General features: G+C 37.3%; 1 protein-coding gene across 4 annotated transcripts in view; it reads right to left on the minus strand.

Moving 5' to 3' along the window:
* Positions 1 to 761: 761 nt before the first annotated feature.
* Positions 762 to 19,506, minus strand: part of LOC145673772 (DDB1- and CUL4-associated factor 11-like) — a 91,780-nt gene continuing 73,035 nt past the window's right edge. For all 4 annotated transcript variants that reach the window (XM_081743529.1, XM_081743526.1, XM_081743528.1 and 1 more), the window contains exons 8-11: positions 15,409 to 15,655; positions 9,910 to 10,065; positions 6,152 to 6,258; positions 762 to 4,023 (exon numbers count right to left, since the gene is read on the minus strand). In XM_081743529.1, the coding sequence (XP_081599655.1) occupies positions 3,856 to 4,023; positions 6,152 to 6,258; positions 9,910 to 10,065; positions 15,409 to 15,655 (678 nt within the window). In that variant the 3' untranslated portion in view covers positions 762 to 3,855. The remainder of the gene's footprint in view (positions 4,024 to 6,151; positions 6,259 to 9,909; positions 10,066 to 15,408; positions 15,656 to 19,506) is intronic.

Here is a 19,506-nt window from a genome sequence, read left to right on the forward strand (position 1 = left end):
CCAATCAAATGTCTCTGTGCCGATATTTACATCGTTCATAATTAAAGCGTTTTTTATCTTATCGGTTTAATCTTTACACTGCTGCGGTCGCTTAAACTTTTGATTTAAATAGGGTTTACGTGTGCAAGTCACGATCAACACTTCTCAACTGACTACGGACATTTGATTTCGTTGTTCTTTAACGCCATAAACACATTCGTTCATTTCGAAGTAACCACCTTTCAACATTAACCGCGAACAGAACATTTCACTCACTTAGCTTCTAAATGAACTTTTTCCACCTCATGTATGCTAGAATTTCTGTTATACTATGTGTGTCTAAAAGCTTTCCTATGTATCTCATTAAGTTTAATTCCGTCGTCTCACAAGCCATTCTTCCCCAGTTACATAGCCATTCTATACTCACAAAAGCATCCAAAACTAACAAAAAATGAAAATAAAATCTTTGAGTTTAACGTCCCACGATTATGCCCGTTAGGCTGAGAGAGACGGATAATTAAGGGAAGTGAATGATAATGGAGGAACTGGTGGAATGCGAATGTGGGAGGAAAACGAGAGTATTTCGAGAAAAACCAAAATCACGACGCTGTCCACCACAAACTTACTTGATCAGGGATTGAAGCAGAGACCCCATGCACGAGAGGTAAGCGCTCGACCACTGAGCCACCATGTCCCCCCCCCCCAAAAAAAAACCCGCCTAAACTCTTATTTTACACACCAAGAAATGTATTTATTTAAAAAAAAAATCATAAGATTGTGAATTTTTATATTTTAAAGCAAACAGTTTATTATTATTTCACTGACTGACAGTCAAGAACCACACATATATCACAGATGTTTCAAAAACGTTAATAATGTAACGTAAGAAAACTTTTTCTGCATACAGATGCCTAGGATCTTCAGTAACAATTAACAGTACATGTATGAAAAATTAATGAGCATTATATGTTTTTCCGAATACAATTTTTATTATTTTTTTTTCTTTTGTATATTTTAGAATATGAACTATTAAACAAAATCTGTCCTGTATACGCATTTCACACACTTTCCAACGTACAAAAAGCCTTATTCACAGCCGAAATGTTGTGCCCTGCCAATTCCCAGTTAAACAAACTGGCTAGTATAGAATATAATAGAAAACTGTGAAATTTACTTAAATAAAATATGAACTATTTAGAATACGAGTCAACTAGTGAATTAGAATAATTCTTAACAAAATATGAACATACTTACAGAATTGTTTTATCTACTTAATAACGACAGCGAATAGTAGTAAGTGGTAGTACGTCATGCCAGCATTTTAACAATTTTCAATTACCTAGTACTTCAAAAGAATATGATCCCAGTACAATCAGACATTATACAATTGTCTACAAGTAAAAACACAAACTGAAAAACGAAATTTCCTACTGAAACAATGAACATATACATTCACATTAAGTTTGCTTTGCTCGAAACAGACAGGGCTTTTAAAGTTACCTAATACGCCAAAGATGTATCTTATCTTTCAAAAAACAAGAAAGAAAAAAAAGTAAGAACGATAATAATAATAGTTACACACACTTCAAAAGAGTTTCATATCTGAACATTGTTATTTAACCGAAGCCGAATGAAAGTGGTTTCCAGCCCTTGTTATTGACAATTAAACAAATACAAATACAAGCACACATCATTTTGTTTGCCTAGCTGCTTACTGGATTCTTCAGAATGGACTATCAATTCCAATTTTCTCGGCAACCATCTACCTATCTGATCAAAATGTATATAAGCAACATGTTTTCATAATGTCTGCTAATCATCAAATTATTATTTTAAAAAAATAAATAAATAAAAATAAAAAAATCATTCATTACTGCTATGAAAGGTAAAGAAGAAGATTTTGTAAAGTTTATTGGTACCTGATTTTATTACCATGCACCGTTACGCTTTTTCGGAAGGCACATTGAGTAGCATCCACACAAGTATAGTAGCCTCGGTCTAAAGACAGCAATTTGCTTAAGTCGCCCCTGTGTGAGGTTTCTTTTCATACTGTCCTGTGTGTTTTTTCTCTCCGTTGAAAATTAACTCTCAGGCAATAAACTGAACCGAAACTGTTGCCAAATCTTTGTCAATGATCCTTTCTCTTTCCTTCTCTCTCTTAAACAGCGGCTTCCCTTTGTGAGCAAGTAGCTGTCTTTAGACCGAGGCTACTATACTCACGAATGATAACGGTGTATTGGTACATATTTTAGTATTTTTAGCGAAAAGTGCAATGAAAATTTTACGAAAATTCGTAACTAAAGTAAACAGGTAATGCCACAATGCATAAAATATGTTCTGAAAATATTAACATATAATAGAAATCAGCTACAACCAATACTAAAAATATATTAGAAAAATCACCGGATAGGCACGAATTTACGCTGGAAATAGGAGGTTTCTACTACGAAATGCGACAAAGAAAGATTATGCCATGAAGTTTGATTACACCGAGTATTTAATCAATTTTGTTTTAGATTTAGACTGAAGTAATGAGAATTGTTATTGTTTACCTGAAAGAATTCCTTTCCTTCGAGACTTTTTACGTCCATTCAGACTGAAATACAGTACTCGTAGTGAACGAAAAGTAACTTTCAAGAGCACCTCGTACATAAGCCTGAATTCATAAAAAGCACTTAAGAGCCTGACTTATTAAAAATACAAAATTTACCATTTTTTTTTATAAGTGAAAGGAGATAATAAAATGCAGCTTACCACAAACATAGATAATGTTATTCTACAACAGAAAATACGAATTTGAAGAATTTTCAGTGTTGCCATTCATAGAAACTACAATGCTGCCAGAATAACATTTCCCCGAAAATATAAGTTAAGGCAACGACTAGAGGAACGAACTCAACTGCATATGATTAACTGTTATCTTGTTTTGGTATCCTGTGAACTACTTTCTAAATAACATTATTATTTAATTTTAATAACTGTAAGTTAAAACTATTATGTTTATTACAAACTAAATAGTACTGTTATCTAAAAAGTAGTTCACAGGATACCAAAACAACATGATACGTAATCAAATGCAGTTGAGTTCGTTTCTCTAGTCTCTGCCTTAACTTAGATTTTCGGGGAAATGTTATTGTGGCAACACTGAAAATTCTTCAGGTTCGTGTTTTCTGTAGCATTATTTATGATTGTGGTAAGCTGCATTTCATTATCTCCTTTCACTTATGAAAAACAAGCAAAAGAAAAATGGTAAATTTTGTATTACTTTTAGTAAGGCAGGCTCTTATGAGTAGGTTTCGATATTTCTGGATAGAATCAAAGAAGTTAGAACAATTTGTTGAAACTGTAGTTCGTGGTCTTGTATTCATATTTGAATGTAAGTCAAAAAGTTTAAGAACTGAAAAACCAACTGACGAAGATGTACGTAATTATCGAAACTGTATTAAGTTAAAACACTACACACTTCTAAAGAAATGCGAAACTTGCAATCCCTGTCACTGGATGTTGTACCTCAATGTCACCGAATACCAATAAAGTTGCTGAGAAACAGTGGATGGTGCTTTGGTTGCAGAAAAGATGTCTACTATCAGAAATAGTACCACTTTAAATACGGCTTTCACACTTTGTTTTATTATTTGCTTGCACAAATGATGCAGTTTACTAGGCAAACAAACAATAAGGGAAAATCAAATAATAGAACTGAGCTCTCAAGCTCTCTAAACAAATTGAAAATTTTAACTCAATATTAACAATTGACGTTATATCAGTCTGTATTTTTTTCCCCTCTGGGACCAGAAAGACGATAACTTTATATAACTTAAAAGAGACAACGTTCACTTTTAGTTCTGGTTTTCAAGAGCCCCTACAGAGCATTTGTCAACATCCTTGTCTCTGCAAAGACTTTTGTTTTTCTCGTTGCGCTATTCTCTGGCTTCGTCTTAACGTTTTAGGCCGCTCAGCTTGGCCGTCTGCCTGCTCTTCCTCATCATCCGAATCTAACACTTGTCGTCCAGCGTATGTCCACTTGCCGAGGGTACCATCCCACTGCAAAGAAAATAAACACATATTTAGACACTGAAATATAGATTAGTTACAAGGGATGTTTTCCAACTGTAAACTGGGTTTATAAATTCAGAAAACTGGGTTTAGGACGTCCCCTGAAGATGTGACTTCTTCCGAAGTTGTAGCTGGTACAAGTCATGAACAACAAAAATACCGTAATACAAATTTGCAAATAGTTAAATGCAGACAATAGTACAGAGAATACCAGAAGGACTCTGTAATTGCAATGGACGAACTTACAAAAGATATCCAAGAGTTATCACCTTGGAATATGCTATTTGCGAATGACATCGTGCTGATAAGTGAGACCAACGCAGCTCTGCAAGAGAAATTAGATGCCTGGAGAGGAGTGTTGGAGAGAAAAGGGCTTAGAATTAGTAAAACCAAGACTTAGAATATGTACATTGTCCTTTCGGGAAAAAATGTAATCGAGAATACAAGAATACGGCTGGACGAAAAAGAGGTGGTAATGACGAAGGAATTCAAGTACTTGGGATCAATTCTGCAGGAAAAGTAAATGTAAAGAGCAGAATTAGCAGCGGTTGAACGAAATGGAGACAAGCGGTACGAATGTTGTATGACCGTGAGGTATCAATACGCCTTAAAGGAAAAAGTTTACAAAACAGTAGTGAGACCTGCCTTATTATACGGAGAGGAATGTTGGACGACGAAGAAGAAAGATGAACAGAAGTTGCATGTTGAGAAGACGAAGATGCTGCGGTGAATGTGTGGAGTGACGCAGAAGGACAAAATTAAGAGTGAACTGATTCGGGAACAGCAGAGGTGACACCAGTAATAGAAAAACCGGAAGAAAATAGGCTGAGATGGTTTGGACACGTAAGGAGACGACTTTTGAAATACGTAGCTCATCAAGTTGATGCTGTAAGAAGTGAGTGGGAAAGGATCTCGAGGCCGGCCAAAAAAGTAGTGAGGAGATTGTGTTTAGAACGATATGGGGCTGTGGTGTCGATATACAAGGTAGAAACAGGTGGGAAACAGCAATCTGAAAAGCCGAACCCAGGTAACTAGAAAAAAGGCTTGGAACAAGAAGTAATCAAAGGAAAACAATGGAAACAATGTAGATAAAATATCTCCAAATGCACGTAAGCATTATTCCGTAAAGTTTAATAACGCAACAACACGCAAGTTACCTACTAGAATTATTATCAATGTCATAACCAACACAGTGTTACCAACTTGAAGAAAATATGGTACTACACATTCATAACGCCTGCAGAATGATGAGCAAAATTTTATATATAGCTCATAAAGTAGTAGGGCATATTTTGAGCGAAATACGAGAAAAGACAAATCATCTTGATAAAAGTAGTTGGTTAAATTATTATTTTAACTCTATTTATAAAAATATGTGAATTAGCTAGAGAGACAGAGAAACCATGGCTTACGCTGTCCCAACCCTCATATAATATACGAATTTCGAACTCATATTCAATATGATCTCTCGCAACTACCAACAACGGGATTTGACCATTTCCGGATTTTGCCGGATAGTTGGATATACACTATTCATTTCGAGTACTTACCTGTTTATATTTCATGATTGTATATGAACTTCCAATTTTACTCAGTCAGTTCCTGCATCAATTTCCATGTGCTGACTTCTCTCGCCATTTTCTAAAACAATTTAAGATTTAATTTCGGCGTGAGAACATTTGCGTTTTGCATGAGTAGCCACAGTGGCGCCACATGAACAAAAATTTTAAAATTTACGAAAAATTTAGTACAGACACACACGCTGAACTATTTGTAAATAAAGTTGTAGGTGCGAGTTCTGGCCGCACAACGTACAAAAGAATCCATGTGATCTCGCTTAGCCAATGAACCACTTAGAGCAAGCTATTATGTGAAGTTTGTGTTTTGGACTTGCCTGCCCGAGGTGAATCAACGAAGAATACAAACATGCCATTGCTTGGTATTGTCTGTTAACTGGGTGACAGTTACGAGAGATCTTACTGCAGTTCGCATTTTCGCACAAAATACAGAATTTTTTCTTTATTTTTCGAAAATCAAAATTCCCGTACGATTCTCTTTGTATCAAATTGAAACTAGTTATATATTATTGCAATGCAAAAGTTGCGGTTGTACTTACCGAAGTACTAATTAGCTCTTGGCGATATGGATGCCATGATACATCACGGACACAAGCACGATGCCCTTGCAGAATACTTTCTATTTTACCAGTCAAAACGTCATAAACTGAAAGCAAAAGAATATAAATAATTATTTCCATAAACTAATTCGGCTCTACCTATGGTCAGTAAACATTAATAAAAATTTTATTTTAGAAGTTCAAGTTTTACAAACATGTATGATTCTGAACAAAAAACATACGTGTAATAACAAGAAAGTATACAATGTAAGCAGTTTATAGCAGAACCAGTAGCAGATATTACAGCAGTTTCTTTATCAGACAGGCATAAACATGTTATATTATCCTGATATAACTGTGAACAAGGCGCGCGCGCGCACGCACACACACACACAAACACACACTCACACACACACTCTCTCTCTCTCTCTCTCTCAGACACACACACACACACACACACACTCTCACTCACTCACTCATGAGTGGACTGGCTCGCCGGGCAACCTGGCAACTGCCGGTGTGCCTTCCCATTTATGCCTGCCCCCCGCCGGCGAAAATATCTATTTAATAAAATTCGCTAGTAGCAGTACAGAGGATCACGTGATTCCATGTATGGGATATTCGGAGCGGCGTTTTACATTAAGAAAAGCTACATACCTTTTCTTTCAGTGGCAAGCAACATTTTCTTGTTACTGTGCAGGTTACATAAAAGATACGGAATATTTATATTTTAAACTGGTGTGTGGTGAAGCGTATCGGTAACTTCAAGTATCTCATTGTAGTAAAGGAGTCAACAAAAGCTATTATTAGTCTCCATAGGCTCAACGGTGATGAAAGGATTCGTGGTCCCATAAAATCTTTTAAACAGCATTTGCAAGAACAAAATAAGCCTTTTGCGTTGTACTTTTGAATCCCAAAGAAATGACGTCATGACTCCCACCAACTAGACGAGCTCCTTCTCAGAACACATGTGACCTGTTTCGCAATGCACTTACAACTGAACAATAAAAAGAAATCATTCAGCATTATAGATGTTAAATGAGTGTTTTAAAACAATACAAACGTGTGGTATATTATATATACACACCATAAATCCCGAAAGGGTTAGACACTATTTTAACTTATAGTGTATAGCGGGCCGAAGGCTGACACGGAATAACAAGCATAAATATTGAATTGATTTGATTTGATTTTCAGTTTAGGCTCACTGTCAGCAGCGAAGCTACATGAAACGTAGACTTACAGATTAACGTGGTATCCCAATTACATGAGCTCCGCCGTGCTAAACAATGAGAGGGGTTCAAGCGATATACAGGGTCTTCCAAAAGTCCTGCAAAAAAGTAAAAAGCTATAACTTTGTATCCATTTATTGTATTTGTACAAAACTTTTCGTGGACTTGTAAGAAAGTCTGAAATTTTGTATCCATGCAGTTTTTTCAACGCCAAATCTCCAGCTGAGCACCATTTACGTCCAAATATTGCTGAAGTATTTTCGGGAATCCAAGAATGGCATTTCGATGTTCGCTGACACGGCACACCACCCATACATTTAACTTTGGAAAATCACGAACATGTGTCTTAAATTCGTGTGGATTCTCAATTCCCCAGATTCTACAATTGTGTCGGTTTAGCTTACCAGACACATGAAACGTGGATTCACCTGAGAACAGCAACTTTGAAAGAAGTCCTGGATCAATGTTCAACCGTTCAAGCATCATTTCACAGAACTCACTTTTTATGTCACAGTCTTCTTCCGTCAATTCCTGTACAAGTTTCAACTTGTAAGGCTTTGCCTTTATTTTCTTACGAGCGATATTGTGTAGCGTTGTCATTGCCACTCACAGCTCCAAGGATTTGCGTTTCAACGATTTCTTTGGACTTTGCAACACGCTTTCCTGCACGTACTGAATCACATCAACACTGGTTGTTGGCCTTCCGCTACGAGGCAAGTCCAAGACACTTCCGGTAGCTAGGAACTTATCGTACCATTTCTTGATACTTCAACCTGCAGGTGGTTGTTTCTGATATTTTTGTCGGAATTTTCTTCTCACCAAAACACTAGATTTTAACTCACAAAACCACGCCACACACTGCGCTTTCTCTTGAGTAGACGCCATCTTTGTCACGTGATTTGCGGTTGTGACGTCAACGTTTACATCCGCTCATTGTTGCCAACAAAAAATTTAATACTTCCACTAAACATTACAAACAAAATAGAAAACTGTAAGTAGTACTTTCAAAGTTACAGCTTTTTACTTTTTTGCAGGACTTTTGGAAGACTGTATGGCTACAAACGCAAGCGTCTTAAAAAACTGTGTCTGTTTACTATAAAGCATACATGAGCTCGAAGCGAATTTACGATCCTAAGTATCGAATGTGTACATCCTGGTACTGGGCTCTGAGCTACTATGCTAACCTCTTACGCAAGAAATAAAGTTACGCCTATATTTACGCACCCGTCACAACAGCTCAGACACAGGGCGCCGTGTATGGTGTATTCAAAAAAGAGACTATCCACGCAGAGAGGAATTTAAAGAGATCTACTCAGAAAGCAATGTTGATAATACAACTATTTTTTTTTTTTTTTTTTTTTTTTTTTTTTTTTTGTTACGACGCTACTGGCGCTAGAAACAGCTTAAGTTATTGCTTATTGGCTGTTAGCATGATCTGTGTATTTGGTTCTGTACGCTCTGCCCTGTTGCTGGTAGGTCAATATAAGTGTACTTGTTTAGGCCTATAGTAAATACGAACGAACAAAGAGAGGATGCGCAAAATTTCTTGCGGCTAACTCACTCACTCTACGGCCTATGGAAGCCGAAGAAGGTTCAATGCCGCGTTCACAAAAGCTCTCCACTAACATTTATCCTTACCCAACTGGATCCAGTTTCTACTTTGTATTCCTATTTCCGCGAGATCCATCTTAATATTGTCCTCGCATCTGTGCCTAGGTCTTCCTAATGGTCTTTTTCCTACTGGATTTCCAGTTAAAATTTTGAAAGCGTTCCTACTTTCTTCCATTCTGGCTACATGTCCTGCCCCCCTCAGTCTCCTGGACTTGATTACCCTAACAATGTTTGGTAAACGGTATAAATTACGCAGTTCTTCGTTATAAAGTTTCCGCCATTCCCCATTCCCGTTCCCCTTGGGTCCGAATATTCGTCTCAGGATCTTGTTCTCAAATACTTACAGTCTGTGTTCTTCTCTCAGAGTAAGCGTCCCTGTTTTGTAACAATACAGCACACAGGCATGATTATCGTTTTATAGATTTTAAACTTTAAATTCCTTGACAGAATTCGCGACGACAAAAGATTTTGAACTGAACAATAACACGAATTTCCTGCTTTTAATCGACATTTAATTTCTTAGTGAATATGGTTTTGTTAATATTAACCCTAGATATTTGAAGGTACCCACTTTATGACAAGTATTATTTGAAGTTTGCCGTATTACGATCTCGGAATTTCCATGAACTTCCGAACTTTCTTGCGACTAGGAGATGTAAAAAACGTAAATATGGACCTAGATAAAATAGTAACAAAATTGTGTTCAACGAAACCTGTACCAGTGAAAAATCTTTTAACATAAAACAATTTTATGATCTTAATAGATTTCACGTAGTGATCTTTTAACTTGTTCGAACCGCGTATGACTTAACTATGCACTAATGTTAAACCTTACTATAAAATAATCTATACAGGAAGGAAAAATAGGCGACTTACATATGAAGATACCATGTTATAAAAAGGAAAAATACTCACTGACGACACGTCCTGCAGCACATCCTGTGTATATATATCTTTGGCCCGTCGTGAATTCCGGAGAAAAATGACACCGAATTAGAGTCTGCAAAACTGAATGGCCTCTATATGTCATTATGGAGGTATCTCCTTCCAGCTGAGTCTTCGGGTTGCTTACTAAAAAAATAAAAGATAGTAACATTTTAAGTAACTACAATAAATCACTATAACAAAAATAAATAAATAAAATATATAAAAATAAAATGCTCCGATAAATTATAACATTTCAGTAACGTTTCCGAGGAAGAACGGTCCTCATCCTTCGCTGACTTGACTTTGAAAAATGGTTAGAAATGTAAAAACTGATAAAACTGATAGAATGCGGTAGGGACGGGGGAAAGTATTAATAGTACATACGATAATAAAGCTCTTTCTCAAGCCAATAATTTCAAGTAATGTACTTATTTGCATGACGGTCGCAGAAATGTCACAGAAGACTCGGGGAATGAGCAACCGACAACTGATCTAAGTGTGGAATACAAAGAATTGGTGGGACAGAAATTGCTTGAAACTCGTTGTCAGCCAGTAAGAATGATAGATAGTTGAGAACCTGAAAATTGGACAAGATACTGTTCGAAAAACTGGAACACGATCTTCAGGAAATAAACTTTGTGCCCGGTTTGTGCCATACATACTAACTAACGAGTAAAAGAAGTGACGAGTTTCTGCAAGTCGAGATTTGCTGCAAATGGCAGACACGGACCCGGGTTGGTTCAAGGAGATTATAATTGTGCCGAGTCATTATTTCATGCGTACGAACCTTCCACACAGCGCCGATCAGCAGATTGGGTCGGTAAAGGTTCTCCATAGCCAAAGAAAACGCGCCTTCAGAAGTCACGCGTGAAGACGATATCGGCAGTGTTCATCGACTGAAGAAGTGAGGTTCATAAGTAATTCATACCCTGAGGGTCACGTCATCACAGCAGGTTTACAAAAACATTATGAATTGATGGTTGGAGAGATTTTGACATAGGGGAACGAAAGTTTTTGATTGTCATGAATGACTTCTCCATGACAACGCAACTTGTCACAAGGTGATTCTTGTTGAGGAGATTTTGGTCAAGAAATAAGCTGCCTCCAACAACCACTCCATTTATTCTTCCGACTTAGCCCAGCAGACTTCTTTCTGCTCTCTAAGACTGAATCAAAACTGAATAGGCAGAGATCAAATTCTGATATCCACCAGGCCGTTACCAGTGAACTAAAGAGGGTCTCACAAGAAGACATCCAGAACTGGATCTGACAGCTGTATGCCAGTGCCACTGTTTGTGTCGAAAGAGGAGGGACGTATGTGGTATAATAACTCATAGTTACAGTTATTCGGTTTTTTATTTCTCTTTTATGCCACTAGTTTCGAAACTTTGTAGACGGACTGTGTACCTTAAAAAAATCGGAAGGTCGCCGATGCAGTAAATTTTTAAGACACTAAGAGACTATTTGTATAGAAAAATACTAAGGGCACCCTGCTTTCTTTTGCAGTACGGGAAGCGTAGAGAAAGCAATTTGCTAAGAATAAGCATTTTCAAGGCACTAGGAGATGATTTCTTTAAGAAATTAATGAATCTGTTCTCATTATATGGTAGCTCCAGATTGTTCAACTGCATATTTTCAATAATACAGGACAATGCATAAAGTAAATGAATTTTCATATATATTTAAGTATTTATTGCTGAAGATAAAAATATGTCTTTAATTATGAATTTTTTGACGTCGTACTTCTCTGTGCTTTTGATTGTAAACTAGAAATTATCAAATAACACTTATCTCCACTAGAAATAAAATGTGGTTATTTTGAGGTTTAACATCTCTACGAACACCAAGATTATGTATGTAAGACATGGACCTGCAGTTAGACGTACTTCCTCAGGAATCGAACAAGGGTCTCTATCACTACTACGAGGGGTGATCAGAAAGTAAAGTTACTAAGCCTGCAACGAAACGTGTATATATTACTTCATACAACCAATACAGCCAACAGATAGTACATACATTAAGTTATTTTTCGACATAGTCTCCGTATCGGTTGAGGCACTTATCGTATCGTGCGATGAGTTTAAAGATTCCCTCCCGGTTAAAATCCTGTCTTTGGGTATTCAGTCACGTTGTCGCAGAGTGTTTCACCTCCTCATCTGCAGAATATCGTGCATAATTTGACAAACGCTTCCGAACGACATTCCCAATTCTGCCATCAGAAGCCGTAACGTGATCTTCTGTTCCCCTGAATGAACTTCTCCACGCGAGCTGTATTCAAATCTGTTGATGTCGTGCTGGTTTGGCCACTGCGCTCCTCGTTGGTGACGTTTCCTCTACCAGACGCAAACTTTCGACACCATTATGCGACATAATGAAGAGGCATTATAATCTCTCCGTAAACTTCTACCAGTTGCCGGTGAATTTCAGCCACGATTACATGTTTCGCCCACAGAAATCGAAGAACTGAGCAAAGCTTCTTCGTTAGACCGGTTTTCCAAACTAGTCGCCATTTGTGTTTACATACAACTAGCGCCGCAGGTGGCGGGTGACTGAATCCCTGCACAGTTGCCAACTCCATGTATTAAAATTATCACAAACTCCTTATTCCTCTATAACAGAAGAAACTTCAGAAATATAGGCCTTGGAACCTTAGTTTCTGATCCTCCCTCGTAGTAAATAAATAAAATTTCTTCTAGCAAAATAAATAAATAAATATAAAAAAAAAACTAATCATTATTAGGAACGAACGACAGGCTTTACCGAAACAGAAGTTCGTATTTTTTTCGAAGCCTAGACGTGAAAATTTACCCTCAAGTGTTCTGGATCCCATACAATCTTTTAGACACATTTGGAAGAGAACAAAATAAGTCTTTTGCGTCGTACTCTTAAAGGACAAACAAATGACGTTATGACCCTTACCAACTTGATGAGTTCCTTCTCAAAACACGTGTACGTCTGAACAATAAAAATGATCCAGCAGTAATAGATGTTAAATGAGTGTCTTGAAACAATACACACATATAGTACATATATACACACACTAGCTTTTGGCCAGCTGGAGGCTCCGATCCCCAGACCCCCGTGTTTGCTCGGCCTATGACCTCACATTTCTCACCCGTCGGCCTTTGCATCAACAGTGAATTTCATGAACTTGCTCTTCATATTTCCTGAATTTGCCATTCGGGGGCTTCGCCCCCACACACTGTCTTTGCTCGGCCTACGGCCTCGCACCTCTTGAACCCACAATTCTATCGTTTCTTTTCTTATTTCAACCAACACCCATTTAAATAGCATGGGAATTCCTTCATCCCCTTTAGACCCCTAAAAAATTTTAAAATATTCACTTTTCGCAATTTTTCTGTCGGTTAGTCCTGGAAGGCTACAATCATGCCACATATTTCATCATTCTAATCCTGCCGGAAGTGCCTAAACATTTTGGGGTGTAGAAGACGTCCCATTTAAATAACATGGGGAAGATTTTTCAGTTCCCCATAAAACCACTTTACGGTTCGAAATTTTTATTTCTGATGATTCAGATAGGTAAAGCTAACGAAAACGTACAAATATACCAAATTTCAAGTTTTTATTCCTATTCTAAGTACCCAAAATATTAGATTATAGGTCGAAAAAAAAAAAGTCTCATTTAAGTAACATGTGGATTTTAGACCTCCTAAAAATTAAAAATATTCACTTCTGGCTATTTTCCTGTGGGTTTGTCCCGAAAAGCTACAATCATGTCAAATTTTAACATTGTAGCCCTACAGGAAGTGCTCAATAATTTCGGGCGTGTAAAAGGTGTCCCATATAAATAACATGGGAAAGATTTTTCAGTTCCCTATAAAACCAGTCTAAAGTTGGAATTTTTTTTTATTTTTACTGATTTATTTAGGTAGTGCTATCGAAAACGTGCAAGCATACCGAATTTCAAGTTTTTATTCCAATTTTAAGTACCTAAAACATGAGTTTATAGGTCCAGAAAAAGGCCCATTGAAATAACATGGGGAAATTCTTCTTTCCCTCTTTAGACTCCCTAAAAATTAAAAATATTCACTTTTGGCAATTTTCCTGTGGGTTAGTTCCGGAAAGCTACAATCATGCGGTGAAGCCCTATAGGATGTGCTCAATAATTTATGTCAGCTCATGTAGTTTTATATATAGTTAAGATACAGTATATATATACAGTAAACCCACGTTAACACGAATTCCAAAGGACTAAAAAATCAGGAGTTCGTGTTAACCGGGGATCCAAATTTTATTATTCGAATACATTTTCCTCATACATACGCACTACAGTATACAGACTATATATACACACCAGTACAGTATATTATGTATGCCATAGAAAACACTAGAGATGGTATCGAGACGAGACTGAGTAGTCTCGGTCTCGTCTCGGTTCCAAATTCGAGACGAGACCAAGACTATTCTCCGTCTTGATACCATCCACAGAATTGTATCGAGAAGAGACTGAGAGTTTCGGTCTCGTCTCGATTTTGAAAAGCACAGCTCGGTCTCAAATTCGAATTAAGATCGAGATCGAGACTAGTTTCGGTCTCGGTACCGTCCTCTGAAAAGTGAAAACACTACAGTAACCTTATTATCCTATCTTCGAAGATTAAAAAAAAAAAAAAAAAAAAGTTTCCACGCAGAAAATCCAGGTTAAGTTATAAAATTGATAACTCCGCTAGCAGGTTGGATACCGCTAGTAACGGAAAGGTATTTATGACTGCTGTCACCAGTTTGTAGTTACAAGGGAGAGAATATGTTTTGTCTCGAGCTGTCGCCAGCTCGTCTGCCAAGCACCTGCATGTTTAGCGCATGACGGAGAACAGAATCAACACCTCATAAGAGAGGAAAGATACCTGTTTCTGGTTTTTCTCTTATTTACAAGGCAATTTTCGTCTGTATAAATACTGCGTGACAAAAACTGATCCGGAATTAAATCTGAAATAAAAAAAATGATCTAAAAAAAAAAAAAAAAAAAAAAAAAAAAAAAAACCAACAACAAAGACTGAAAGTTCGTGTTAAATGAAAACCTTTACTGACTCAAGGGACTAAAAATTAGTTCGTAATTCGTGCTAACCGAAATTCGTGATTCGTGTTAACCGATAAAACTTCCTATAAGATAACGTACAGCGATGCCGGGACCGAAATTTTGTTCGTCCTAACCGAGTGTTCGGCTTAAGCGAGTTCGTGTTAACGAGGTTATACTGTATATATTAAATCCTGAAGGGGTTGATAATTATAAAATAACATGTATGTGTCATCAGCTTTCTGCATAGAAAGGAGCCATCCAATTTTGTAAAGAGATAAATCTTCACTCGATTTAATCGTATGTGAAGCAGTTTTTTTTTTTTTTTTCGATTTTCGTCTCGGGAGAGGATAGTACGACATACACTATATTTCTGTCAGGACAAGAAAATCTGTCCGTGTTATGGAGGTGTCAGTTGAGGGAGGTTTTATTGTAACACTAAATTTGCTGCTTACACTTTTTCGGCACTCGTTGCCACCGGTAGTCCCAATTCTGATCAGCCACTGCTCTCCTCGTGTTCTGCTGACCATTATGCGAGGAAAAAATTCTCATGTCCCACAATTTTATACACTGATCTTTACAATTGGTTATGAGATGACGCCCATCACCACGGGGATCAATATACGTTAAGCCATCCATGTGTCCTGCCAATACGCCAACTGGATTTGGGTTTAACTCACACAGTGTTCTTCGGTCCCAAACCTACAAAAAAGAAAAACTTTATTAAATAATTATCCACTTTCTTCTATCAACAAAAAGCAAAATAAACAACACAATTCGTTAATTGTTGTAATTGCACATTGAAGTTACAAGTGTATACATCTAAATAGTTAGTATCAACACTACAATATTTAGTATATTCTGTAACAAAAAAATGAAATGAAATGAAATCTTTGAGTTTTACGTCCCACGGTTATGCCGGTTAGGCTAAAGGAGACGGTGATGATGAGTAATGAATGAAATGGTGGAATGAAGAAAGTGGCAGGAAACGGGAGAACCCCGAGAAAACCCACGCACACGGAGCTTGTCCACCACAAAGTTGATTTGGCAGGGGCTATATTCTGTAAAGTCCAACGTGCTTGTTTCTACAAACATCCAACATGTACTCCAGTGGCGTATCTACGATTTTGTTTCGGGGGAGGCTTTGCCTGGAAATGTGAAAATTCTGCAAGATATTTCATATACTTTACTATAGTAAGTATGATTTCGGGGGGCTTAAGCCCGGAAGCCCCCCCCCCTTAAATACGCCACTCTGTACTCCTATCTATAAATAAACAATTACGTGCGCCTTATTATGGAGTCCTACAGCTGCAAGCGTTGAAAACAACAGCAGCATCACCAGTTACATGACGACGAAGGAACAGTTTCGCCACCGCCTCACCTGGAGCACCTAGATAACCAAGAATATTTCAATAATAGCTACCAGTCTCGATTGGCCACCCCTCTTTTAGCTTGCTCTGGAGCTTCACGACATACCTAACTCAAAGTCTCTAGTTTGCTTCGAAACTCTAGGCTCTTCTTCTTCCCGCTTAGTTTACTTAGGAGCTCTGTTGGGATTCCTAACCTCAATCGCTTAGCTTGCTTCAGAGCATTGGGGATTATTAATCCACTCAACCCAGCTTGCTTCGGAGCTCTGTTGAAATCCTGCCCTATGCTACTTGGACCTTGGGTCACCTCTACCTTAAAACTTAGATAATTTACATTATTGTAGTATTTTCTGTAAATGCTGTTGTTATAGAGAATTTATTGAATAAACCGGTACTGGAAGTCGATTTCGGACTCTGATTTTATGAACCTAGCTCTACCTATCAAGAAGTTTTATAATATTTTTCCTTCTCTACACAAAAGAATGGTGAGAAGCATCTTCCTCTCTCTTTTTGTTTTCTTTCTCTACTACTATTTCGTATTTAGACTTCTCAAAAGATGAACTCAAAGGCGATCAACCACATATTGCAAGTTTGAACATTTGCACACAAGGCAATTTTGCAGGACAAACTAGGCAAAAAAAAAAAAAAAAAAAAAAAAAATCAGTTGGGGATTCTGATGATCTTCTCAGCTTGGGATTAAAGTTTGCCAATAATAAAAGGGTAAATTTTCCACCTGTTTATGAAACATGGAGTGTGCTACGACTTGCTTTGTTTGGACAACCAAGGGACTACATTACTGAACACATACAAGATTTGTTTAAAATGTATCCAACCTTAATAGGGAGGCGTGGTTTGACGCACATAGGTAGTGATCCTAATGCACATCCTTGTTTTTTTTCTGCAAAAACAGTCAGTCATTTTATTCAAAACGAATGTCACCTCACCTATCAGCAGTCTGCCGCACGACTGAAGGCGTTGAACAACGGTACTGCACTAAATTTTGTGTAAAGCTTTGAGAATCCCAAGTGAAAATAATCTGCAAGGGTCGATAGACCTTCAGAAACGAAGCAATGGACACCAGAAAAAGTGGTTCAACCCTCCACTGTTCACAATTCATACAAACTTTCCTCAAAAAATACAGCATATCTATGCTTTGTCAGGATCCCTACTCTCGTGACATGGCTCCATGTGATTTCCGGTTTTTCTTGAAATGCACCTGAAAGGAACCACATTTCAGAACAGAGAAGAGTTCATGGAGAATACGATGGAGCAGCTCCGCGCAATCTTAAATCAGGCGCTCCAGTGCCGCTTCAAACAGTGGGAGAGCCATTGGAAGTTACTTGGGGCCAGCTGCATGGGGCAGCTACTTGAAGAAGATTAACGTAATATTGTGGTATCTGAATACACAAAATTATTTATAAATAAAAGTTGGATACTTTTTGAATAAACCTCGTATAAAGGTCGAACTTTATATTATACGAGAAAATAAGAAGAATCAAATTTTCCTTATTTCGTATACCTTACAAGTGGAAATTCAACAAAAATTCAAAGTACGAAAGAGTGCAGAAGTAAGCCTGGAAATGAAACGGAGTCTTCGCTAACAACTATGCTACACACGGTAATCTGGAGACGTCAGTTCGTCCCCGGCTCAATACCATATGTTTTTGAAAAAATGAAATGAAATCTTTGAGTTTTACGTCCCACGGTTATGCAGGCTAGGCTAAAGGAGACGATGATGAGGAATGAAATGGTGGAATGAAGAAAGTGGGAGGAAACGGAAGAACCCCGAGGAAACCCACGCACACGGTGTTAGTCCACCACAAAGTTCACTTGGCGGGGGCGGGGGCGGGGGCTTTAATTAATTTGCCCTTTTCAAGCATTTACAACATCAAGAGATGACAATACTCAAATGTGGTTGCAATGTATCATATCCAACCCCTCAATATCAACATTTACTATCGCGGTAAAATGTTTTCCTACTACGTACACATTATTATGTCTATCACTGCTTTATAAACATAGCGGATGAATAGTAGTGTACGTGTTTACATAAAAAGGAAAAAATAAACTTTTTTCTACAGTGTATCTAATATATTTACTACATTCCTGAGCGGATAAAGAGGGAACATTCTACGAATAGGTGCGTCGCCTAGCAGCGTGATGAGCTAAAGCGGAACTATACGACCGAACCCGACTGTGAAATAATAATAATAATAAAAATAATAATAATAATAATAATAATAATAATAATAATAATAATAATACTAATAATAATAATAATAATATTCTTCCTGAGTGCGACACGCGAAGACTTCTAACTTTGGTAAGTGATTTTTTTCTTCTTTTTACAATTTCTTCTTAGAAAGATGAAATACGAGGTTTCAATGTGCAAGATAGTCACAAATATATGTTAACAAGGAGCTGTTTCTCTTAAGTATTCGGAATAAATTTTAAAAAATGAAATGAAATCTTTATGTCCCACGGTAATGCCGGCTAGGCTAAAGCAGACGGTGATGATGAGAAATGAATGAAATGATGGAATGAAGAAAGTGGGAGGAAACGGTAGAACCCCGAGGAAACCAACGCACACGGTGTTTGTTCACCACAAAGGTCATTTGGTGCGAGCTGGGATCGAACCAAGGATTCCATTCACCAGAGGTGAACGCTCTACCATAGAGCCACCGCGGCCCCAAATTAAAAAAAAAAAAAAAACTTTTTTCCTTTCATCGTATTTCCATGAAACAATCTGAACATGTACCAAAACTGTATTTCGAAATACCAACAGTGTTTCATGAGGACATTCCAATTTATTCAGTTTGAAGCTTACTCCAGAAGAAATCTTTTTGCTGGTGAGTATAGCAGATAATTAATTAACGCAATTATGTTCATGAACTGTTAAACTATGAGCGTATACGATAATAATAAGTAATTATTTACCATTTCCCACAGTCGATGTAAATATTTACAACTACAGTTAGCACAAAATCAACACAGAGTTTTTCGTCTTTATTATTAGTCTGCTATTAGGTGTGTTGATAAATAGTAGATATTCGGTTTTTTTTTTTTTTTTTTTTTTTTTTTTTTTTTTTTTTTTTTAAAGTATATTGAAACTTCGACTAGTGCTTATACTAATATATATAAAAGTGAAAGTGCCTAGTGACTTCCTACCTCTTGAACCACAAGACC

This window comes from Thermobia domestica, chromosome 17, assembly GCF_964235325.1.
Source record: "Thermobia domestica chromosome 17, izTheDome1.hap1.1, whole genome shotgun sequence".
Lineage (NCBI taxonomy): Eukaryota > Metazoa > Arthropoda > Insecta > Zygentoma > Lepismatidae > Thermobia > Thermobia domestica.